This window comes from Mytilus edulis, chromosome 8 (assembly GCF_963676685.1).
Source record: "Mytilus edulis chromosome 8, xbMytEdul2.2, whole genome shotgun sequence".
In the NCBI taxonomy this organism is placed as follows: Eukaryota; Metazoa; Mollusca; class Bivalvia; order Mytilida; family Mytilidae; genus Mytilus; species Mytilus edulis.
This window is the reverse complement of record NC_092351.1, coordinates 26,316,973-26,337,578: the sequence shown is the minus strand read 5'-3', so window position 1 is coordinate 26,337,578 and position 20,606 is coordinate 26,316,973. Positions and strand designations below refer to the sequence as shown.

General features: G+C 30.9%; 1 protein-coding gene across 6 annotated transcripts in view; it reads left to right on the top strand.

Moving 5' to 3' along the window:
* The first annotated feature begins 1,134 nt into the window (after window positions 1-1,134).
* LOC139485203 (serine-rich adhesin for platelets-like) overlaps window positions 1,135-20,606 on the top strand; it is a 46,518-nt gene continuing 27,046 nt past the window's right edge. For 3 of the 6 annotated variants that reach the window (XM_071269467.1, XM_071269465.1, XM_071269466.1), the window contains exons 1-4: window positions 14,971-15,643; window positions 17,003-17,118; window positions 18,027-18,162; window positions 18,648-18,677. In XM_071269467.1, the coding sequence (XP_071125568.1) occupies window positions 15,115-15,643; window positions 17,003-17,118; window positions 18,027-18,162; window positions 18,648-18,677 (811 nt within the window). In that variant the 5' untranslated portion in view covers window positions 14,971-15,114. Of the gene's footprint in view, window positions 1,406-14,955; window positions 15,644-17,002; window positions 17,119-18,026; window positions 18,163-18,647; window positions 18,678-20,606 lie in introns of those variants that run through there. The other 3 variants (XM_071269468.1, XM_071269470.1, XM_071269469.1) reach the window with 3 other exon arrangements.

Below are 20,606 nucleotides of genomic sequence, written 5' to 3'. Positions count from 1 at the left end.
TGTTCATTGATGATTGGTACAATTTGTTGTAATGGATAATTTTCCAAATTCTTTGTTCATTCACAATACTAGCTTGCTTATATGTTTCTCCAAGTTGCAGTTTAAAATCATCTTTTCTAATGAATCAAGTATTAAACCATTCCTAAAGAGTCTCAGGTTAACAGTATGAAATGACAGTTCATTGTTCACTAGAAGAAGCTGAGCACTAAGGAACTCTTTAAAGGCTGAAATAAGAATAGGGGATGGGTGATCTCAGACAGTGGCGGATCCAGCCATTTTAAAAAGGGGGGGTTCCCAACCCAGAGTAAAGGGGGGTTCCAACTATATGCTCCCATTCAAATGCATTGATCGTCCAATAAAAAGGGGGGGTTCCAACCCCCGGAACCCCCCCCCCCCCTGGATCCGCCACTGCTCAGATGCTCTCGAAGGGTTAGCAGATCCTGATCCACATGTGATACTTTTGTCTCCTGAAACACATCGAGAAGATTTATTAACGGGAGGGATCCAGCAATTTTCAAAAAGTGGGACTGGTGCATGTTCAACTGTATGCCCAGACCATTCAAATGCATTAATTGTAATAAAAAAAGAGGGGGGTTATAACCCTGAAACCCTCCCCTGAATCCACCACTGATTAAGTTATAGCCTGATGCTTACTCACTAAAAATTGATTAAGAGAAAAGTTATACACTTGTGATGTCTGCTATAATCCCTTATTATTTTCATAGTTTGACATACTTTGATTGAATGAGTACAAAAGATTAATTTACAATCAAAATTGTAACAATTTCACAAGCATCCTTTACAACATGTGAATTTCTATATTATTTTCTCAGGTAAAAAAATATCAAAAGTTGGTGACAAACTTTCAACAAATCCTGCATCTTGAAGTGATAAGTTATTGTAAGCAATCAGTTATAGTATACTACCACTAATCAATTTCATTATGACATGATGTAGGCCTCTTGATATTTCTTATAAAGAGGATAAAGATTGTCATGTTAAATTTAAAATCACATGTTTTAAATGTTTCAGAAACTGTAGTAGCTAATGTATACATCAATTACATTTGTCGTGTATTATCACACATAATTTTAATATTCACTCATTAAAAACTTTGAGTAACAGATGTTTTTCATTTGTATAAGTACATTTTTATATGGAGGATGTCTGTTGAAGCTGGGAAAGTTATTAAAATTTACACAGCATGATTTTTGAGTTGAACAACATAGAATTTTGTGTGTATTAATCACTATGCGTTTGATGCTAGTGCCTAAACACACAAAGAATATCAACAGATAACTTGTATTTTCTATAGGTTGTTTTTTGTTTGTTTGTTTGGAAGTAGAAAGTGATTGTATCGTTTATGTATTAAGGCTGTGTATTTGATGGGATTTTTAGCTAAAAGGTTAGTGATTTTATGTTAATTAATCTAGTGCAAGTACATCAATTTAATATCTATTAGTTTTGTACAGTAATTATTATAATATAATTTATGAATATAAGAATTATGGATTTTAATATATATACTGGTACAAATGTATTAACTGAAAATTGAAATGCATAGCACTTTTAAAAGATAAGGATAAATTTACAACAACAAAAAAAAGAATTTTAAGCATAAATTAAAACAAAATAAAGACAAGTTCTTAAATTGCTTAAAAATGTACTCTTTTAGATTATTATTATAATCAATCATTGTATTAAATATTAATGTGCAAGTATTTGGAACTTTTTCTTTGTTTTGGGTATATTTCTACCATACAGACGTCTAAGTCTGAAATTTTTTCTGTTTCTATTGGAAACCACCAAGTAAACATCACATTATATAATATATATAAGTTTATTGCTCTGAAAAATTAGAAGCATCACTGCATTCCAATGATAAATGTTGGAACAAACTTCATGTACATGTAATCAGGATAAAAACCAATTAGAGGATAACTTTTTAGAATCGTTTTGATAGTCTTTGTTACTTTTCTGTGTTATCTTTGCATAACAAACGATCTTAAAATTTTACAAAATATCATCAGTTATTTTCTGATAAAGGCTTAAGCGTCTCTTGATAGATTTTAATGTCAGTGGAAAAAATCCTTGTAGTGTGTTTGGCTCTCATGTCTTGATTGAAGAACAGTTGTTAATGATGACTCATTGAGTTGTGGGGATGGTATTGATTTGTTACATAAGAGAGTCTGCTGTACTCCCAAGGACAACAATTTGTACACACTTCAAATGTGTTGCCTCATATTGCTAATCATTTTTCAGCTGTTTATTGTGTTGAGGCAGGAATGTTGATGGTTTTCATCAAATGATGGACATGAAATTACACAATACAATTAGTCAAAGGAGATCTGTAGTATATAAATTTCAATAAGGCAGCTACCTAACAATATCTAGAGACCCAAGAAAAAATGGGATAAAATACACTTTTTTTTCAATTCATGCAACTTGGATCATACTTCACCAACAAATCCCTTGACTTAATTATCTATGAAAGTAGAAACTATTCTAGCTACTGCTAGATAATTATAAAAGCTTTTTAGTGATGAAAATTTGAAAACTATGTATTTTCAATAAAAGGAGAATAATATATACATGTAATGATGTATAAGTGTTTTGTATGGTCGCATGACGTTTGATATTAACTGTGAATAAACAAATCTGAAAGTAGAGAGGGGTATGATCACAACAGATCTAGATATATTTAAAAGAAAAAAGAAATGATTTATGTTGAAGTATATAATACAGATTAGAGAAATCTCAACTGTTACTGTAAATAAAAGCAAACTTAAACAGAAAGAAACTCATTATTATTGACTTCCAAAGAATTTTAAATCCTACAAATTTAGTTACTGTGGAATCATTATTATTATTCGTTGGATACCAATTTTCGTGGGTTTCGTGTGTACAGGCCAACCACGAATTTAAATGTTCAACAAATTACATATTTTTATAAAGTTGTATCTAGACTTTGGCAGAACCATGAAATCAAATATCAACGAAAATGCAAGGTTTCTGCCATCCACAAAAATTGGTAACCATGAAAATAATTGAATCCACAGTAATACCACTTTTAACTTTAGCGTTGATACAAGAATTGATAATGAGAGCTCCTAATCATAGCATAATGAAGATACATGTATACTGACTTTTTTTTATAACAACCTCTGCATGTAAAACTGACTGCCACAGAGTAGCTAATAGTGCTGTAAATAGCATTAAACACCAATCCATTAATCAATTAATCTCCATGTAAAATAACCCTTGCAACAACTCTTTAAGTGATCCATATATGGATGTCCCCATCCTACAGCCCACTGATTTCCATTATAAGGTAGTTCTATTTTTTCTCTTTTATCCCTGTGACCCCACACAGCTGTAACTAGCTATTGTATTAACTGTAGATTGTTTCTTGTCCTCAATATGCATGTGATAATTGCCACTGGACATTAATCAAGCAACACCCATTTAAGTATTAAGAAAAGGGCTTGTCAAAAGAAAGAGTAAAAGTAGAAAAGCCATTAATAGCTTACTAATTATTTACTACATAATAAATTTGATTTTTTTTAAACTATGTATTTGGCTGAGAAATCTGGAATTAAAAAGTTTTAACTGATATTCCAAACCATGTTATATTCTTTTGATGTGTTGCATGCAGAAATGTTCTGTTATCTAAACATCACAAAATCAAAGCAACCAAACTTTTTTCCTTTTTTAATTCACAAATATTGGTGCAATGTGTTAAAGTAATTATATAATTTTGGAAAGCATAATTGCTATCATGATATTTATGATTTCTAGTATGAATCTGTAAGAAGAAAAATAAGGACATGTGGTATAATTTGCCAATGAGACAACTATCTATAAAAGTTTAAAGGTTATGGAAACATGTTTTAAGAAAAATGGCCTCAATGGATTATCTTACAGCCTTCAAGAATATATGTGTTCTTGACCCCTCTAGATGATTTTATTGTTAGTTGTGGTCATGGTTGGCTATCGTGTCATTCATGTATATACCCACAAACCCTTCATAAATTATATAATGTTCGCTAAAAGGTCTTATAAATGTAGCCTAGAAAAGATGTACCGGTAAGTGAATTCTACAGAGACTTCTTATTACTGACATCAACCTAAAATGGACCAAAAATCTGTGAAGAAGGCCATACATATGTGGTGTTTTGGAATTGTAAAGGATCAATTGTTGTGTTTTTACAGAATAACACACAAAGGCGAATTTAGAGGGGGCCAGGGTGCCTGCTCCCTCTTTTTGTGGGAATTTTTTTGTGGTTTATATAGGAGTTCAGTGAAGCATGACAATCGACTGTCCCCCCTCTTAGGCAGTCAGTGGGCCTTATCAAAATTTGTGGATCTGCCACTAACATGCATGCAGTCAACCACAATACTTATCAGTATTGCTGAGGAGGAAAAGGATATGTCAACTTTGATTAAAGGTTCTGATTCTCATTCTTGATAGAAAAAAAGTTCAGTTTTTCTCTGATGAGAATAACTTGAATCACTGCACCTGCATACAGAAAAAGCTTGATTAAAGACATCTTATTCAATCATTATCTGGATGTTAAATGTTTTTGTGAACAACAACAAAATATTAAGGTTAATCCTGATAATCTATCTAGTAATTGCTATTGATGAAGATTATGGTAAAATAAATCAATAATATCAGTGTTTAAGTAATTTGAAAACTGATATTTTAAAATGTAGCAGTAATTTATCCTCTTTCAATTTGTGTCTATATATTGATACATGAATGTTTTATGAATGTCAACCAGAAATGAAAAGTCGTGTTTATTTCAAGTCCCCTTATGATTTATGTGACTAGAGGAGAATTGTATACATTAATAGCTTAAATAACTACCGATTTCCTGTTCTAATTATATAATATTAAGTACTGTTTTAAGGCAGCTTATAGTCATGATGATAATTGATACACAGAGAAAATTTGATAATAACTACTCATTTCCTGATGAAGGAGTGGAAGGGTAAAAATTTGAATCATTTTAAACGTCACTAATGTATAGCAAAATTGAAATTAATGGAAGAGATATTAACCCAGATATTACGCTTAAGTGGTTTAAGTTCAAGCTTTTTTTTTGGTAGAGAGTGATTTTTACTACATGTACCACTCAAAAATAAACTCCTTTTTTCCTTTTTTCCTTTTATTCGATATCTTTTGTTTCTGTTGTGTGTGCACTTGCTAGTTTATCAGATATATTCAAACAATGACTTTAAAGTCTCTACTAAACTATCTAAAATTGGAATATTGATAGACACCACTTGCAGATCCAATACTAAATTGTCCAAGTTCATGTTTGTCTTTTCTGAGTTCAGCACCTTGGACAACTGAAAATATAAAGACAAATGTTTGACTTCCAGACAGTATCTTCATTAAGCCTCTACCAAACCTTTTGAAATTTGGTAAATGTTTTACTTATAATGTTTCACGTTTCAGAGTTATGTCCCTTTTGGATTGAAAATAGCCAAATTGTGTAAGATTTTCACTTATGCCTGTCCTAACCCTTAACCCTTGATTCACAACTGAATTCCTCCATAAGGATAAGCAGTGTATAAAAGTCCCATGCATGTCAATATGTTTTCTAGTATTGCTGCTCTAAATAGATTTCTATTTCAATTCACTGTTTCAGAATCAAATGCATCCTGGGTAATATTTTCAAAAGTGTACACCAAAACGTCCTGATTGGTTAAAAATTTCATAAACAATGGAAATTTAACCAATGCTGTGACGTTATTTTCATTTTGGGGTACGAATAATGAAATTACCCATGATACTTTAGATTCTGAAATGGCCAATTTTGGGGCTTTAATACATGGTTGCAAATGGCATATTTCATTACAACCTCTTGCACAATGTTTGTTTGTCTGCTAGCTGATTTATTGGAATTAAACACAAGGACAAACCAGCTAGGCTTATAGTAGTTTATGGGAAAGCTGTATTATTATTTAATGCTTAAACTATACTGAATACAGTTTTTAAAGTTTCTTTGTTTGTAGTGGCCTTATAAAACACCATGCAATTTTTTTTAAATTTCAGACAGGACCATGCATAAATATTATGTGAAGGTTTCAGAGTTTTATTTTATTTTATTTTTTCATTTACTACACATTCAACATTCAGGTGATAAAACAGTCTCAAAATTAGAAGCATTAGAATTTAATGTGTGCCACTGAAAAAGAAATGAAACTACTTATATCTAATGCATTATTGATAATACAATAAATATGTGTAATCAGGCACGGATCCAGAGGGGGGGTTCCGGGGGTTGGAACCCCCCCTTTTTTTGGCCGATCAATGCATTTGAATGGGAGCATATAGCTGGAACCCCCCCTTTACTCTGGGTTGGGAACCCCCCCTTTTTAAAATGGCTGGATCCGCCCCTGTGTAAGGAAACTGGTAGCAAACTGACATTCACAAGCCCTGATTATATTTGATAAGATGCTGATAAGAAATGAATAGATGCAAATGAAATACTATCTAAACAGACAAGTCAGTGACAGATGCGATAATATATTTTGTAAATTTAAATTTATAGGTATGACTGGCTTTAAAAAATACACAAAGACAGAAGATTTATATTATTGAGGGGGGGGGGCATTGAAGAAACCTAGGAGGACATGAAGAGAATTATTGCAAATTCATATTTTTTATGAACTTTGTAATCTAATAAATGAAGTAAATTTTAGTTGAGATATAAATAAAATAATTTATTTTTCTTGTGTGACTTTTTAAAGGAATTTTCAGTTTGTTGCATGGTGTTAAATTTTGCAATGTGTATATATATATGTCTGTACATAAACTGCTCTGATTTGAACTGGCTTTCGAAGGGAAAAACCTGTATTCTCTGAGACTACTATAACATAAATGTTAACGTGGCCTCAAGTTTTTATATATGATGAATGGAGGCAAACATATCAGGCGGACCATGTATACATATTGGAAATGCTTATCCCTTATTAGTTGTCAATTATTAAAGCATTCTTTATTGTTTATCTTCAGTGTCTGGCCTAGTTTCATCAATATCCGTAAAATGATTGAGCTTTCATTCATATATAGAATGTTATCATTTGGTCATATTTTACTTACCTAGGATATTTCACAGTAGCTGTAATTCCATTCATAGTTTTACGCATATGGCTGTCTATTTAAATGAGATCAGTTGATATTTGATTGTGAACATTGTAAAATAAAAAAGACTCAAAATACTTGACATAACTAACAAGTTAAATTTCTAATGTGGTTAGAAAAAATAACCATTGAATATTTACCAAAGAGGAACATGACTTTCAAAATCAAATGATAGGCCACCTCAAAATTTCAATGTAACTTTGAAAGCGTAAAAATAATGTTAGGGGGGATATTTGTAATTGAATTTTGTAGAGCCTGCGAATTATGTAGCAGAGAGCTCGACAAAGGGATAGTGATATGGCAGCAGCGGTGGAGGCAGCGTTAGCTAACTTCTTAATCGCTTTATATTTTAGTATCAATATAATATCAATGATAAGTAAAGAAGGCGAGACATTTCAGCATGTGCACTCTTGTTTTTCTCTGCCAGAATAATATCAGTTCTGCTACATGACTGCATTGAGAGTAATTTTTGTACTGTCTCAAGATAGTTGGAACACCAGGTTTACGGTAGCGTGATACTCTTGTCATTGATGAGAAAACTTAACATAGATAATAGTATTTCCTTAGTTTAAATACAAATTTTGTTTTTTTATGCACACGATTGGTAAGTTTGTAAGGTCTGTGCACAAAACGGTCTTAGACTTGATATGATTCTCAACCAATGATTTATTTAACTGATGGAGAATTGATAGAAATTATTAAACTATATGTAAATTTTCTCTCCATGCTGTAAGTGTTCCCTCAATGCTACAAGTGTTCCCTCTATGCTGAATGTGTTTCTATCATACTGTTAGTGTTCCCTCCATGCTGTATGTGTTTCCATCATACTGTAAGTGTTCCCTCCATGCTACAAGTGTTCCCTCTATGCTGAATGTGTTTCCATCATACTGTAAGTGTTCCCATTATACTGTAAGTGTTCCCATTATACTGTAAGTGTTCCCTCTATGCTGTATGTGTTTCCATCATACTGTAAAAGTTCCCTTTGCAATAAGTGTTCCCTCCATGCTGTACATGTTCCCTCTATGCTGTATGTGTTTCCATCATATTGTAAGTGTTCCCTCCATGCTGTAAATGTTCCTGCTATGATGTAAGTCTCCCCTCTGCAATAAGTGTTCCCTCAATGATGTAATTGTTCCCTCCTTTTGTAAGTATTCCTTCTGTTCCCTGTGTATTTTTAGCTTAGGAAGGTTCAATTGGTCCCAGTAAAAACACTTTACCCCTCAATTGATTGTGCATAGAATCTAGGATTCAGAAGACAGCCTTTTTCATAACTGTGTTGAAGAAAAGATTAAAATTTTAAACATAACTCTCCAATGATAAGTTTGTCATATTAAACTCTCAAGTCACTTCATTTAATTATACCCGTAGCCAGGGGGGGGGGGGGTTCAAATAAGCACTGTTAAAGTCAACGTTTTGTTCAAATTGTGACTGTTAAAGTCGAGTTCATGAGTCCAACGAACCCCCCCTTGGAAATTCCTGGCTATTTAAAGTCAATACTTTTAAGCTTACATGAAAAGATCTATGTAAATGATGCATTGATTGCATTTATGTAGTCTTAACAAAGTAATGTTTGTCAATCTTATAAGACATTAACCTGAACTATCTTTCACTTAAGTATTTAATTAAACATAAAATAGTCACATCAATGAATTGTGACCCACCTCCTAATTGTTTTCTAGCTCATGAAATTGACATCATTACATACAAATTATTATTTTGATTGGGACATCAGATTTTTTATAGCCAGGTAAAAATGTCAGGTGAGAGGCAGGTGTTACAACATCAATACCTTTATATATTGATAGATTGTCAAGGTAAGCATACCATACATTGATTTTTGTAAAAAAATTTTAGATAATTATCAACAAAGATTATTTTTAACAGAAATATTTGGTGATTGAAATTAAATTAAAAAAATATTGTCTTGTTTGTTCTAAGACTATTTGACTATTGACTATTTCATATAAGATACACGTATAACCAGCTGTATCCAGTTTTTGAGTATCATCTAAAATTGTCATACTAATTTAAAAGATATTCTCACAACATAATGCATAAAAATGTAAATGTATCCCTAACACTGGCTACTGATAGGTATTGATTGGTGCACAATCAGTTATTTACTGGTATAAGATAAGAAGATAAGAATTTTTATTAATCTAATCAAGAATGCATAAAGGGCATCATTTTACAACACAATATGATTGGAAAAAGCAAAACAGAAAGCTAACATGTATATAACATCACACAGCAGGAATTAGTTGTCAGCTTATACTTATAGTGACAAATGCTATACACAGTACAGTTAACTGGATTCCTCTTTTTAAGATTATTCCATTGCAGATTGCTTATTAGTTAAAAGTAATATCAATTGTACACTTTGGGGTTACTGTATATATATATATGTTTCATCTTTACTAAAGTCACTAGTAATCAGCTGGCCAAAATGACTACATTGTACCAGTATGTGACACTTAGAATGATTTTATATCTATTATGGTGTTTTTATTGTTATGTATTCAATGATGTTAAAGTATGTTACTTTCATTTTATTGAACATTTGAATACTGTAAAAGAAATAATTTATTTTACAGAAGTCAAAATTGATTTTAAATTCACTTAAGCATATAGGATTTGGGTTTGTAGCACATCATTCTACGGGTCCTTTCAAAGGGGGTAAGTCAATGAAATTATTTAAAGTTTTAAACTTAGTTTGGTCCAAAATTAATTTCTTTTTCTGGATTGTGACAGGACACAATGTTAATTTATCAAAAGAAGAAAAGGAGAAATTCACAATTAAATAGTTAGCAGTCCAGAAGTAGGTAGTGTCCAATTATAGCTCCTGCTTTTTCAAATCATATAACAAATATTTCAGGTACCAAAAAAAATGTAACCCCCCCCCCCCCCCCCCCCCCCCCTGGAAAAATTATAAAGAAAAACCAAAAAGACTTTTTATATTTTATTATGTTTGCAAGTATCAGTATGTAAAAAAAACTTCATTGAGTTTCAGTCTTGTATATAAACCATGGAGCAATGAGGTCATATTCAGGTGGCAATTTATAATATTTAATTTCAGGTTAAGAAAATTTTCATAAAATGTACCATGTATAACTTGACAAATTCTTGATTTCATACATTAAAGAACAAATACCTTCTGGATACCGTGATTTTATTGAAACATTTCATCAATTTATATTTTTCCTCTGGGCTGGTCGAAAGTGTAAAGTTTATGTTAGAAGACACAGATTTTAATAGTTTTTATTTGTCAAAAACATAGAAATAAGAGCGAATAAATCATAAACAAAATAAGGAATTAGAAGTAATGTAATCAAATGTATACCAACAGGATGCATGCTAACCTTTTAACTGGTACCTTCTATCATTAATTAGATATATACCTAGTTCAGGTGACAATCACTTTGATCTTACAGGTACAGTTAGTATTTTACCTTAACACTAGATTGAACTGACCTCATATTACATATAGTAAAACATCTATTAAATGTTGTAAATAACCTCACTTGATTAAATACTTGTGTTCGTTGTTGTTTGTAAACATCTACATTTTCTATCTTATTTAAATTATAAATTATATAACCATTAACATAAAAAATATAGATCGTGCTTTTTTATCCAGCGGTATAAAAGTTTATGTGGCATACTACAAAGAGATTTATATTTGATTTAGTAAAAAATCTCATTTTAATACTTTTGAAAAAATAGTCCTTGTAGGGATCCTGTACTGTAGTCCTTTCATCATGACCACACACATGACTTTCAATCTCATCCTGTATTTATATATATATGTTTCATACTTTCGTGTTATTAAAGTAAGATAAAATATAAACAATTAAATTTCCTATTTCATGCATAGTCAGGACTAAGAAAATTTATTAACAAACAGATGAGTTCAGTAAATTAGGTTGTCACTGGGATGCTGGTGGGACTATTTGGATTGGAACTAACAATAAATATGGTATGTTACATTGCTTAATAAGGGGGAAAGTTTTGACTCAAAACAAACCATCTATAGACCCTTTAAAGAGGAATTGTTGCAAGAGTTTCTTTCACACTGATTATGACACTGTCCAAACCTAGGGCATTAGAGTTTAACATTCCCATACCATTTGGACGTCTGTGTATTTTAGTACTGCTACATATGAAGTATGTTGAAGTAACCTTATTTCTATAATCTAGCAGCATTTGGGTGTTTGTAACTTTTACATTATTTTTGAATTTATATACATTATATTTTCTGCTACTAGTAAACAGTATCCCTATAAACACCCCCTGTTTAGATTGTCAGGATTAATAATCTATTACATGTATGTATACAACAAAATTAGAACTTGATCTTTATTCGTTTGATCGCCTGATAATGCCCCATGCTTATCCATTATAGAAGATCCATAATATGGCAGAACTTTCCAATTATACACCAATTACCAATCAAAATTAATAGATATTATTATGACTAACTACCAATACACATCTTTTGTAATGGCTTGTTATGATTAACTCATGTGTTAAATGATGGAGATCATGCCTCACTTCTGGTAAGGATTCTTTATAGTTATAAGAAAGATGAAAATGTAAAATATCTTGAGATGAGGGATGAGACATATTTCCTAAGTTATGATTTATGACTGTATGCACGAAATAAAAAAGAGAAATGTTTGGTGCTGTAGCTAGACCTTTGATCTTTTGTATGGATTGGTTTTCTGTTATGTCTTATTGGAATATGTGATAAAAAAATCTTTCACTACCATATGATCTGGTTCTTTTTCTTAGAGTGCATATCTTTACATTTAGAGAAGAAGAATAATTTAATGTTACACTCCAAACTTTGTCTAATTTTGCACCCTCCACCCCTTTCCAAAATCCTTGATGTCAATCTGGAATGTTTGCTTTCGAGATATTTTAAACAGTTATTAAAATTATATTGGATTGTAGGGTATCACTGCATTGTTGAACTTATTTTGTATTAGAAACAGTCTTGAGGGTGTTAACCAAACGGGGTGTATCGTTTTAACACTGTGGTATATTATGCATGGTTAATGGCTTTTAATGATTAAAAGAAGGGGGTATTTCAGCAAATTAACATGATTTTAAGGTAAAAATTGATAAATTCTGGATAACCATTACATTTAATGGCATCATGCATGTTGTTAGTATATTTATTCCACAATATATAGATAAAAATATGTGGTATGATTGCCAATGAAACAACTCTCTACAAGACACCAAATGATATAGAAGTTTATAATAACTGTAGGTCACAGTACGGTCTTCAACAATGAGCAAATCCCATACCGAATAGTCAGCTATAAAAGGCTATATGTAAGTGTTTATTAAACAATATATAGATAAAAATATGTGGTATGATTCCCAATGAAACAACTCTCTACAAAACACCAAATGATATAGAAGTTAACAAATATAGGTCACCGTACGGCCTTTAACAATAAGCAAGCCCATACCACATAATCAGCTATAAAAGGCTATAGGTAAGTATGTTTATACCACAATATACAGATAAGAAGATTTGGTATGATTGCCAATGAAACAACTTTCTACAAGACACTAAATGATATAGAAGTTAATAACTATAGGTCACTGTATGGCCTTCAACAATGAGCCAAGTCCATATCCCATATTCATCTATAAAAAGCTCAAGTTGGTATATTTATTCAAAATATCAAAGAAGATGCAGTATGATTGCCAATGAGATAACTCTCCACAAGAGACCTAGTGACACAGAAATTAACAACTATATGTTCTACACATCCTTCAACAATGAACAAAATACATATCACAGTCAGCTAAAAGGCTATATGTTAGTACATTAATTTTAAATAACAAAGAAGAAGATGCGGTTTGAATGCCAATGAGATAATTTCCACAAGAGACCTAGTGACACAGAAATTAACAACTATAGGTTTTGCACAGCCTTCAACAATGAGTATGATTGCCAATGAGATAACTATCCACCAGAGACCAAATCTTGTAGAAGTTATATATAATGGTTATTTTTTCCCTTGAACCATGTCATCTCATTTTGAAAAATCATCTCTTACATTTATTGAATATAAACAGAAGAGTAATCATTTTTAGTAATATTACAATTGATTCTAGTGATTATTTGTTTAGCTGTCTATACTTTATGAACTGACGGAAGATTGAGATAAAAGTCTATTTTGGTCCATAATTCTATTAGGAAATAATATATTAAAACAGGAAATATTAAATAGAGTGGGTCAGTACTTTTATATGATGGTACTTATATAAACTAATTACACAATGGAATGAAAGGTATGTTTATGTATTAAAACAGGAACAAAAAATGAAATTACATTGTTATTTTTGACATTTATGGTAATATTTTATCCAAAAAAAATTGTTTACTTAAAAATCGTTTTAAATTCTTTAAACAATACTAGAACACACCCGTGATATCACGGGTCCGTGACTGAATTAAAGTATATAACTATGCGCAAGCCTTATTTTAGTATTAGTACTGTCATCTGATAAAGTCATGCCGATTATAAGATACACAATTTTCTCTGCTTTCAAATCTTTCTGTTTGAACCCGTCGAACTGGAATTTATCAATTATTGGTAATATTAATTATTTGGAAAACAAAAGGTCCTTGAATGGAGTATTTTTTAATCAACAGCATTGTCGTATATTAGTTATAGATATAGTTGAATTCTTTGATTCGCTGTTTGACGTCATGCCCGCTTACAAATTGAAACTTATTTTTAGTCCAGATTTTTAGTATTCGTATTGTTATCTTAGAAAGTCTTACGGATTAAAATACTACAATAGGTAACATTTGACAATTTAGTAGTGTCAACCCTGTGATTATGACCTGTGTATATAGCATATTAATCCCGAATACACCGTTTGGTGGTGCGCCTGTCAGACGCGGAACGTACAGATAAGGTAATAGGTAACAGGTGATTATAATATTGGTATCGGTATCGGACTCGACCCGGAACTTCCTAATTATTGGCAATATTAATTACGTGGAAAACAAAAGGACCTGGAGTGGTGTAATTTTTAATGTACACCTTTGTACTATATTAGTTGTATATAAAGTTGAATTCTTTGATTCGTCGTTTTTACGTGATGACGGCTGACAAATTGGACCTCGTAATTTTAGTATTATAGATATACACTAATGGAGGTACAAAAAAGTCATGTTGCGCTACATTATGTTGTGTAAGTTTTATTTCCATGCTTGTTATTCCTCACCCAATTAGTCATTTTCTATTAAGTTTTGATATAATTGTAAATATAGCTAAAATTTTATTTGATTGTTTTTAGTACCATAAGCTCTTTAAATAATTAACCATGTGATAGAATTTATTTCATTACATCTTTCAAGTTTACAGGGTTTTTTTATGTTGCTAAATTAGGAATGGTACATTTACTTTCAAATTATTTTATAGTCTTTTCATTAGATCAGCAGAAGAGAACGTAATTACTAGATATATACAGTTGCCTTTTTAGTATCTGTATATCTAAAATACCAGAAAATTTGTAAGATATGACCTTTCAAGGTTTATTGATTATGTAATTGATTTGTTCAGATGTGAAGTTTTCTCATAAAGGGAGTTTTTTCTTCAAAGATGAAATCCACAATATATATGTAAGAAAGTCTTAATTGAAAACAACGTTCAAATCTATGATTGCGTGGATGAAAACCACATTTTTTAATCATGTGCATGCAAAACAAGTTTCTTGGTATTTATGTATATATGTAAAAATGTTTACTGTTGTTTCTTCTTCTTCAGAAAATGAAAGTCATGATTAGGAATGGCCACCTTATGGCATGATAACTGGATTTGATTATGGATAGTACATTGTGGCTTGTTATAATACCAAGGAATTCTTACAATGACGTGAAATTGTTCTTTAGGAATTTACAAATTAAAACCTCGCAATAAGTGAAAATGGCAGTTAATGCAACCGAAAGTGACACAAGTTCATTAACTAGTACACAAACTGTGTTCCATGGAGATGTTATCAGTTTGACAGCCTCATTTTCATCTGAGATGTCATCATCACAGCATTCTTCAACAGAATTACTTTCAAGGTCATCAGCATTACTTTCAGGGTCGTCAGCGACACTACATAATGATGTCCCATCCACGACTATTCTACAAGATTCATTAGCATCAAGTCATAGTGCCTTCTCCACCGTTCATCATGCCATTTCACAATCAGTATCATCAACATCTCAACCACTATCAACCTCAGCCACACCACCTCTGAACTCTGTTGGAGGATCATATGAAACGTCAAACTACAAAATTTCTAGTCATTCATCAAGTCCTGTGAAATCAAATGGAATAGACTCAGTGCAATTGACATCAAACATTTCCCCGTCATCATCAGTTGTTAATCCTAGTTCTTCATATATCCCCCCACTCTTGCCAATAACCACTGCTGCCACCAATGGTAGTGTATCAGCCACTCCATGTAAGTATTACAAGAGTAATTGCTTAAACTCAAAAATCTGTTTTCACCCTCCGATACATTGAAGAGAGGGGAAAAGAGCTATGATGGGTGTCTGTCCATCCATCTAACTGCATGACCTAGTAAATAAAAGTCATTAAAGATATCAGGCTCAAAATTTTGTGTGTCAGAGGTGCATTTCATCTACAAAAGTCTCATCAGTAAAGCTCGAATCAAAAAAGTTTAAAGGCAATATCAAAAAGTTGAATAGAAATGAGTCCCAAAAGTTTAGAATGTGAAAGTTTGTTTTATATTTGACAGTTCTTGATGTATTTATTTTATAGTATAATATGAACAAATCTTGATTCAGTAATGACTTTCACCTTTGCTTTTCTGAACAGATGTTGATAAAATTTACATCAAAGGTTTATAGCAACAATAATTAGATCAAGTTCAAAATTCAGTAGTTGGATTGAAATTTTCTTTGGAATGTATGATCATTGTAATTTTTAACAGATTTTGATAAGAATCATAAAAAGACTTATTTTAAAAGTGTCTCAATCAAATTTGAAAACCAAATTCAATTGAATGTAAGCCCCTTTAAAATTCTAACTATTTGAAAAATATTTGCCTCATTCTTACAGTTCTAAATAGATTTTAATAAAATTATTATGAAAAGTTTCAATCAATTGAATTGAAAATGGTTTGAGAGTTATCACAAATAGAAATAGAACTAATAAATGTTATAAATTATGTTGGAAGCACTCTTTAAAATTTTGGATTTTGTTATTCTTTATAGGTAGATAAAAGAAGATGTGGTATGAGTGCCAATGAGATAGATCTCAATCCAAGTCACAATTTATAAAAGTAAACCATTATAGGTCAAAGTACGATCTTCAACACAGAGCCTTGGCTCACACCTAACAGCAAGCTATAAAGGGCCCAAAAAAGTGTCCCTTTAGGTCATGAAGCATAACATTTAAACATGAAAAAAATATAATAACAATACTTTAACCTATAATGGTTTACTTTTTAAATTGTTATTTGTATGGAGAGTTGTCTCATTGGCACTCACACCACATCTTCCTATATCTAGATATTGTATAATTCATACCCAGTCATGTTCAATGAACATTGTATTTATCAGAATTAAATATTGTCATTACATTCATTAATGGAGAAAAGTTACAAATTTCTTGTATTCTGAATACATGTGATTCTTCCGGGGGGAGTCAAAATCTCCCGCTTTTTAGACCCTCTTCCGTCCCTCCCGTTAAAATTTGAAATCTTCCGCTTTTTGAAAATGTCAACCTTGTAAAATTGAATAATTCATATAAAAATTACTGCAAAGTTTGTATTAAATTAAATTCGTATTATTTGCAGCATCTTTAACAGACAACTTGACATTAATCCTTGGAATGTCATTATGTGGAGTTGGGTTACTCATTCTTTTAATCATAGTTTTGTTTGTCTGTTGCAAGAAAAGATCAAGCACAAAGGTAAATATTCAATTGGAATACAATTGTGTAGTATAATAAATGTATGTAGAAATGACACTTTGATAAGCTAAAATATGGTACAACTGTGCATTGAAATAATTATCAAGAGTAGAAATTTTGTAAGTTAAGGAGCCACCCATATATGGAATTTTTGTATATTCCATGCATTCTCAAAGAGTATTGAACATAAACCCTTTTATGCGGAATAGTTAATTAGTAAATAAATTGGTTTGGTTTTGGTCACAAATTCTAGGTGTTACTATGAAACATAACATGCATAAATTTTAACAGATTATGTTAACCACAGCCGAAACTGCTGTAGTCTATATGTATTTTTGGTTCCTAGGACAGAAATATTTCAACAAACTCCTGGTACATAGTACCAAATACAGTTATCACATTTTGTCTTTAAAATGTTATACACTGATTGATTGATTTTATGAATCAAAGAATAACTTTGTAAACAATATGTTCAACTTATAGAAAGATAACTTTACTGCATATTAATATATAAGTTTTCCTCTATGTTCAAGAAAGCAAAAAATACCTTTCTCTTTTCAACTCTTGCAAGAAATAACCCTATCCTCCCCCCCCCCCCCCAGACATAAAAAAATATTGGTTCACTATTTGAGTCAAAAGTAAAAGCACAATTCACATTGCTTTACATCAAAGCCAGATGTATTTTCTGATAAATAGAATTATTTCATATCAACAGACACCCCAAAAAAAACGCACTAGTTAAACTTTGTTGCATAAAAGACATACTGTGCAGTGTGCATGATATATTTTAATTAGGTTATCACATAAGTATGACCTAAACTTTAACTGTAAAATTGGATACTTTAAACAAGGGAGATAACTATCTTAAAAGCGTGACCTTATTAACTTTCATTTACAACATATTTCAGCAACAAACCATAGAAACCGTACAGATCGGAGACCTTTGGGCCAGTAACAGAGGAGATATATCTTATGCACCAACATTTGACTCAGTACTAGATACAGTATCAGAATCACCAAAGGTTCAGACCAAAACCAGTAAAGGTATTACCCTAAATGTTGATATTTGTCTGATATTTCCAGTATAAGGCATATGTTTAAATATGGTTGACCAAAGCCTGTGGATATTTGATTTCATGATAACAATGAATATGGATAATATGATTAAAAAGATAGTTTGAATATTTCATTTGATCTTTCAAAATTGAAGAGAAAAGGGAAGTAACTTTCTGTTTTTTAAATTAACAAAGTTCATACATGTACAATCAATCTTTTGAAATCCATATTTTTTAAATTGAACGAAATACCATGGCATTTATGAATCCAATAATTGTTTTCAGTGATGGTTGAATGTCTGTACTGCAAAAAAAAATCACTTAGGGACACAATATACTAAAAAGAGTAACTTTATCTATTTAGGAGTCATATTACAGTATTGATCAGTATAATTGTCTGGTCTTTTTTTTTGTACTTGGTACTCTTAAACAATTAATTGAGAGCACAACATTTTTAAGTTGTTTTTACTTCAGGTTGGTCTGGAAAAAAGAAGTATAGAATAGGTATAAAAATATGTTGTTGTTGAATTTGTTATTTTTTTTCAGATGCTATTTATTCTGCTTTAATTTTTAGTGTCACATTTATTTATTTTATTTGCATTAATTATTATACTTTTTATTATTTTCTATCAGTCAAATTGACATGTTATTCAGGTCAATCGTATTAAATATACATCTCATTATTTACACCCATCAAAGTGACAGGTCTTAAAAAAACATTGTTTATAGGATTAGATATGATGGAAATATTGAGGAAACATTACAAATATTGGTGAAATTGATAAACATGTCATATTAAGTACAATTGAACCTGCTAAAAAGGTCACCTCATTTAAGGAAAAACCTGTCTTCTAGGGTCATTGTCTTTTTCCCTATGTAATAATTATTTCTATGTATTTTGAAATTACATTTGAAAGTGATTTTTCTGTGCTCCAGAGGGGATCACAGGTTTCACTCTAGGGATAAAAAAGAAATTACATTTAACTTCTATTTGATTTGTTGAAAATTCTTTTCTACTTTAAAGTTTTCATAAATTCCTATACTTAGAGCAAAGCTCTGAGCAAAGTCTTGTTGAAACCTAATTGTAATGAACAAATTAAGTTATTGGCACTTACATAAGTTAACAAATACTTGTGTTATTAATCTTTTAAGGAGGGTTTATCATACTTTTATAATGTTTTTGGTGCATTTTCAATGAAAAAAAACTGATATTCTAATTTGCAAGAACAATTCTTAATATTGCATTGAAGGTTTTAGTTGCTAAGTGAGGATAGAAAGGTTGTTCCTGTCATTTTAGGTTTTATTTGTTTTTTACAGTGACCTTGTAACAAGTAGCTCATTAATGCATTCAGTTATTTCCTTTGTTGGGTTGCTGTCTAATTGATATATACTCCATATCTCATTTTATTTATCCGCAACGTCAAACATGTATTGTTATGTCATCAAACTCTATGATCATTTGAATAAAATGTATTACATAATAAACTTTTTAAATTCTAAATTTTCTTAATTCCTTTGTCATTTTCATTCTGTTATTAAAATAGCAGTTGGTAAATTTATATACACCCCCAGATAAAATAAGCACTACCAGAGACTTAGTGAAGACACAGTATGCCAAATCATTTTAGAAAACTTGCCAGAATCTATCTTTGAAATAAACGACATGGTGGTATTAACATTATTGAAATCATTCCATTTTATGTCTGGGAAAGTAAAATCTGATCTGATTTGATAATCTAAAGTGCTTTTGTTGTTTGTGGAATTTCCTTTCACCATGTTCAATATCAAGGGAAATCATACATCTTATTTTTATCTTTTATTTAAATCAGAATTATTCATCAGATTTACTAAGACAGATATACATACTGTATCATAGAGAAAATAGATTTATAGCACATTTCCTTATCAAAAATATTTAAGTACAAATTTATTTAATTTTGCATAGTATACAAGTCAATAAAGTTTGTTTTTTCATGCAGAAGAACACACACAAATACTGAAGCTCAAAGATGAACAAAACAATAATTTTAACTCTAAACAGGAAGTAATATTGTAATGAAGCATTTTTTGTGTCTTTGAATTTGATAAAATGGGAGGAAACATGGAAGAGGTACCAAAAAATCAGAAGTGGAAGACAATTACTATGGCCAAAAGCAAAATGATATAAAGACAAACATCAGTTTATAAAAGATTACACAGAAATCCAAATACTGAAAAACAAAAATTAGGGATGTATGGAGGTCCACCATATTTACCATAATTTAACATTGAGAAGAACTCTAAAGTCTAATTTGACATTTTGTAAAGCAGTCACTAGAATACAAAAACAGACCAATAGTAACCAGTTTATGAATACAATATACTTTTAGTTCATTATTAGTTTTGGTGTATTTGTACAACTTTGGTGTTTGCTTAGTTATATTAGGTATAATA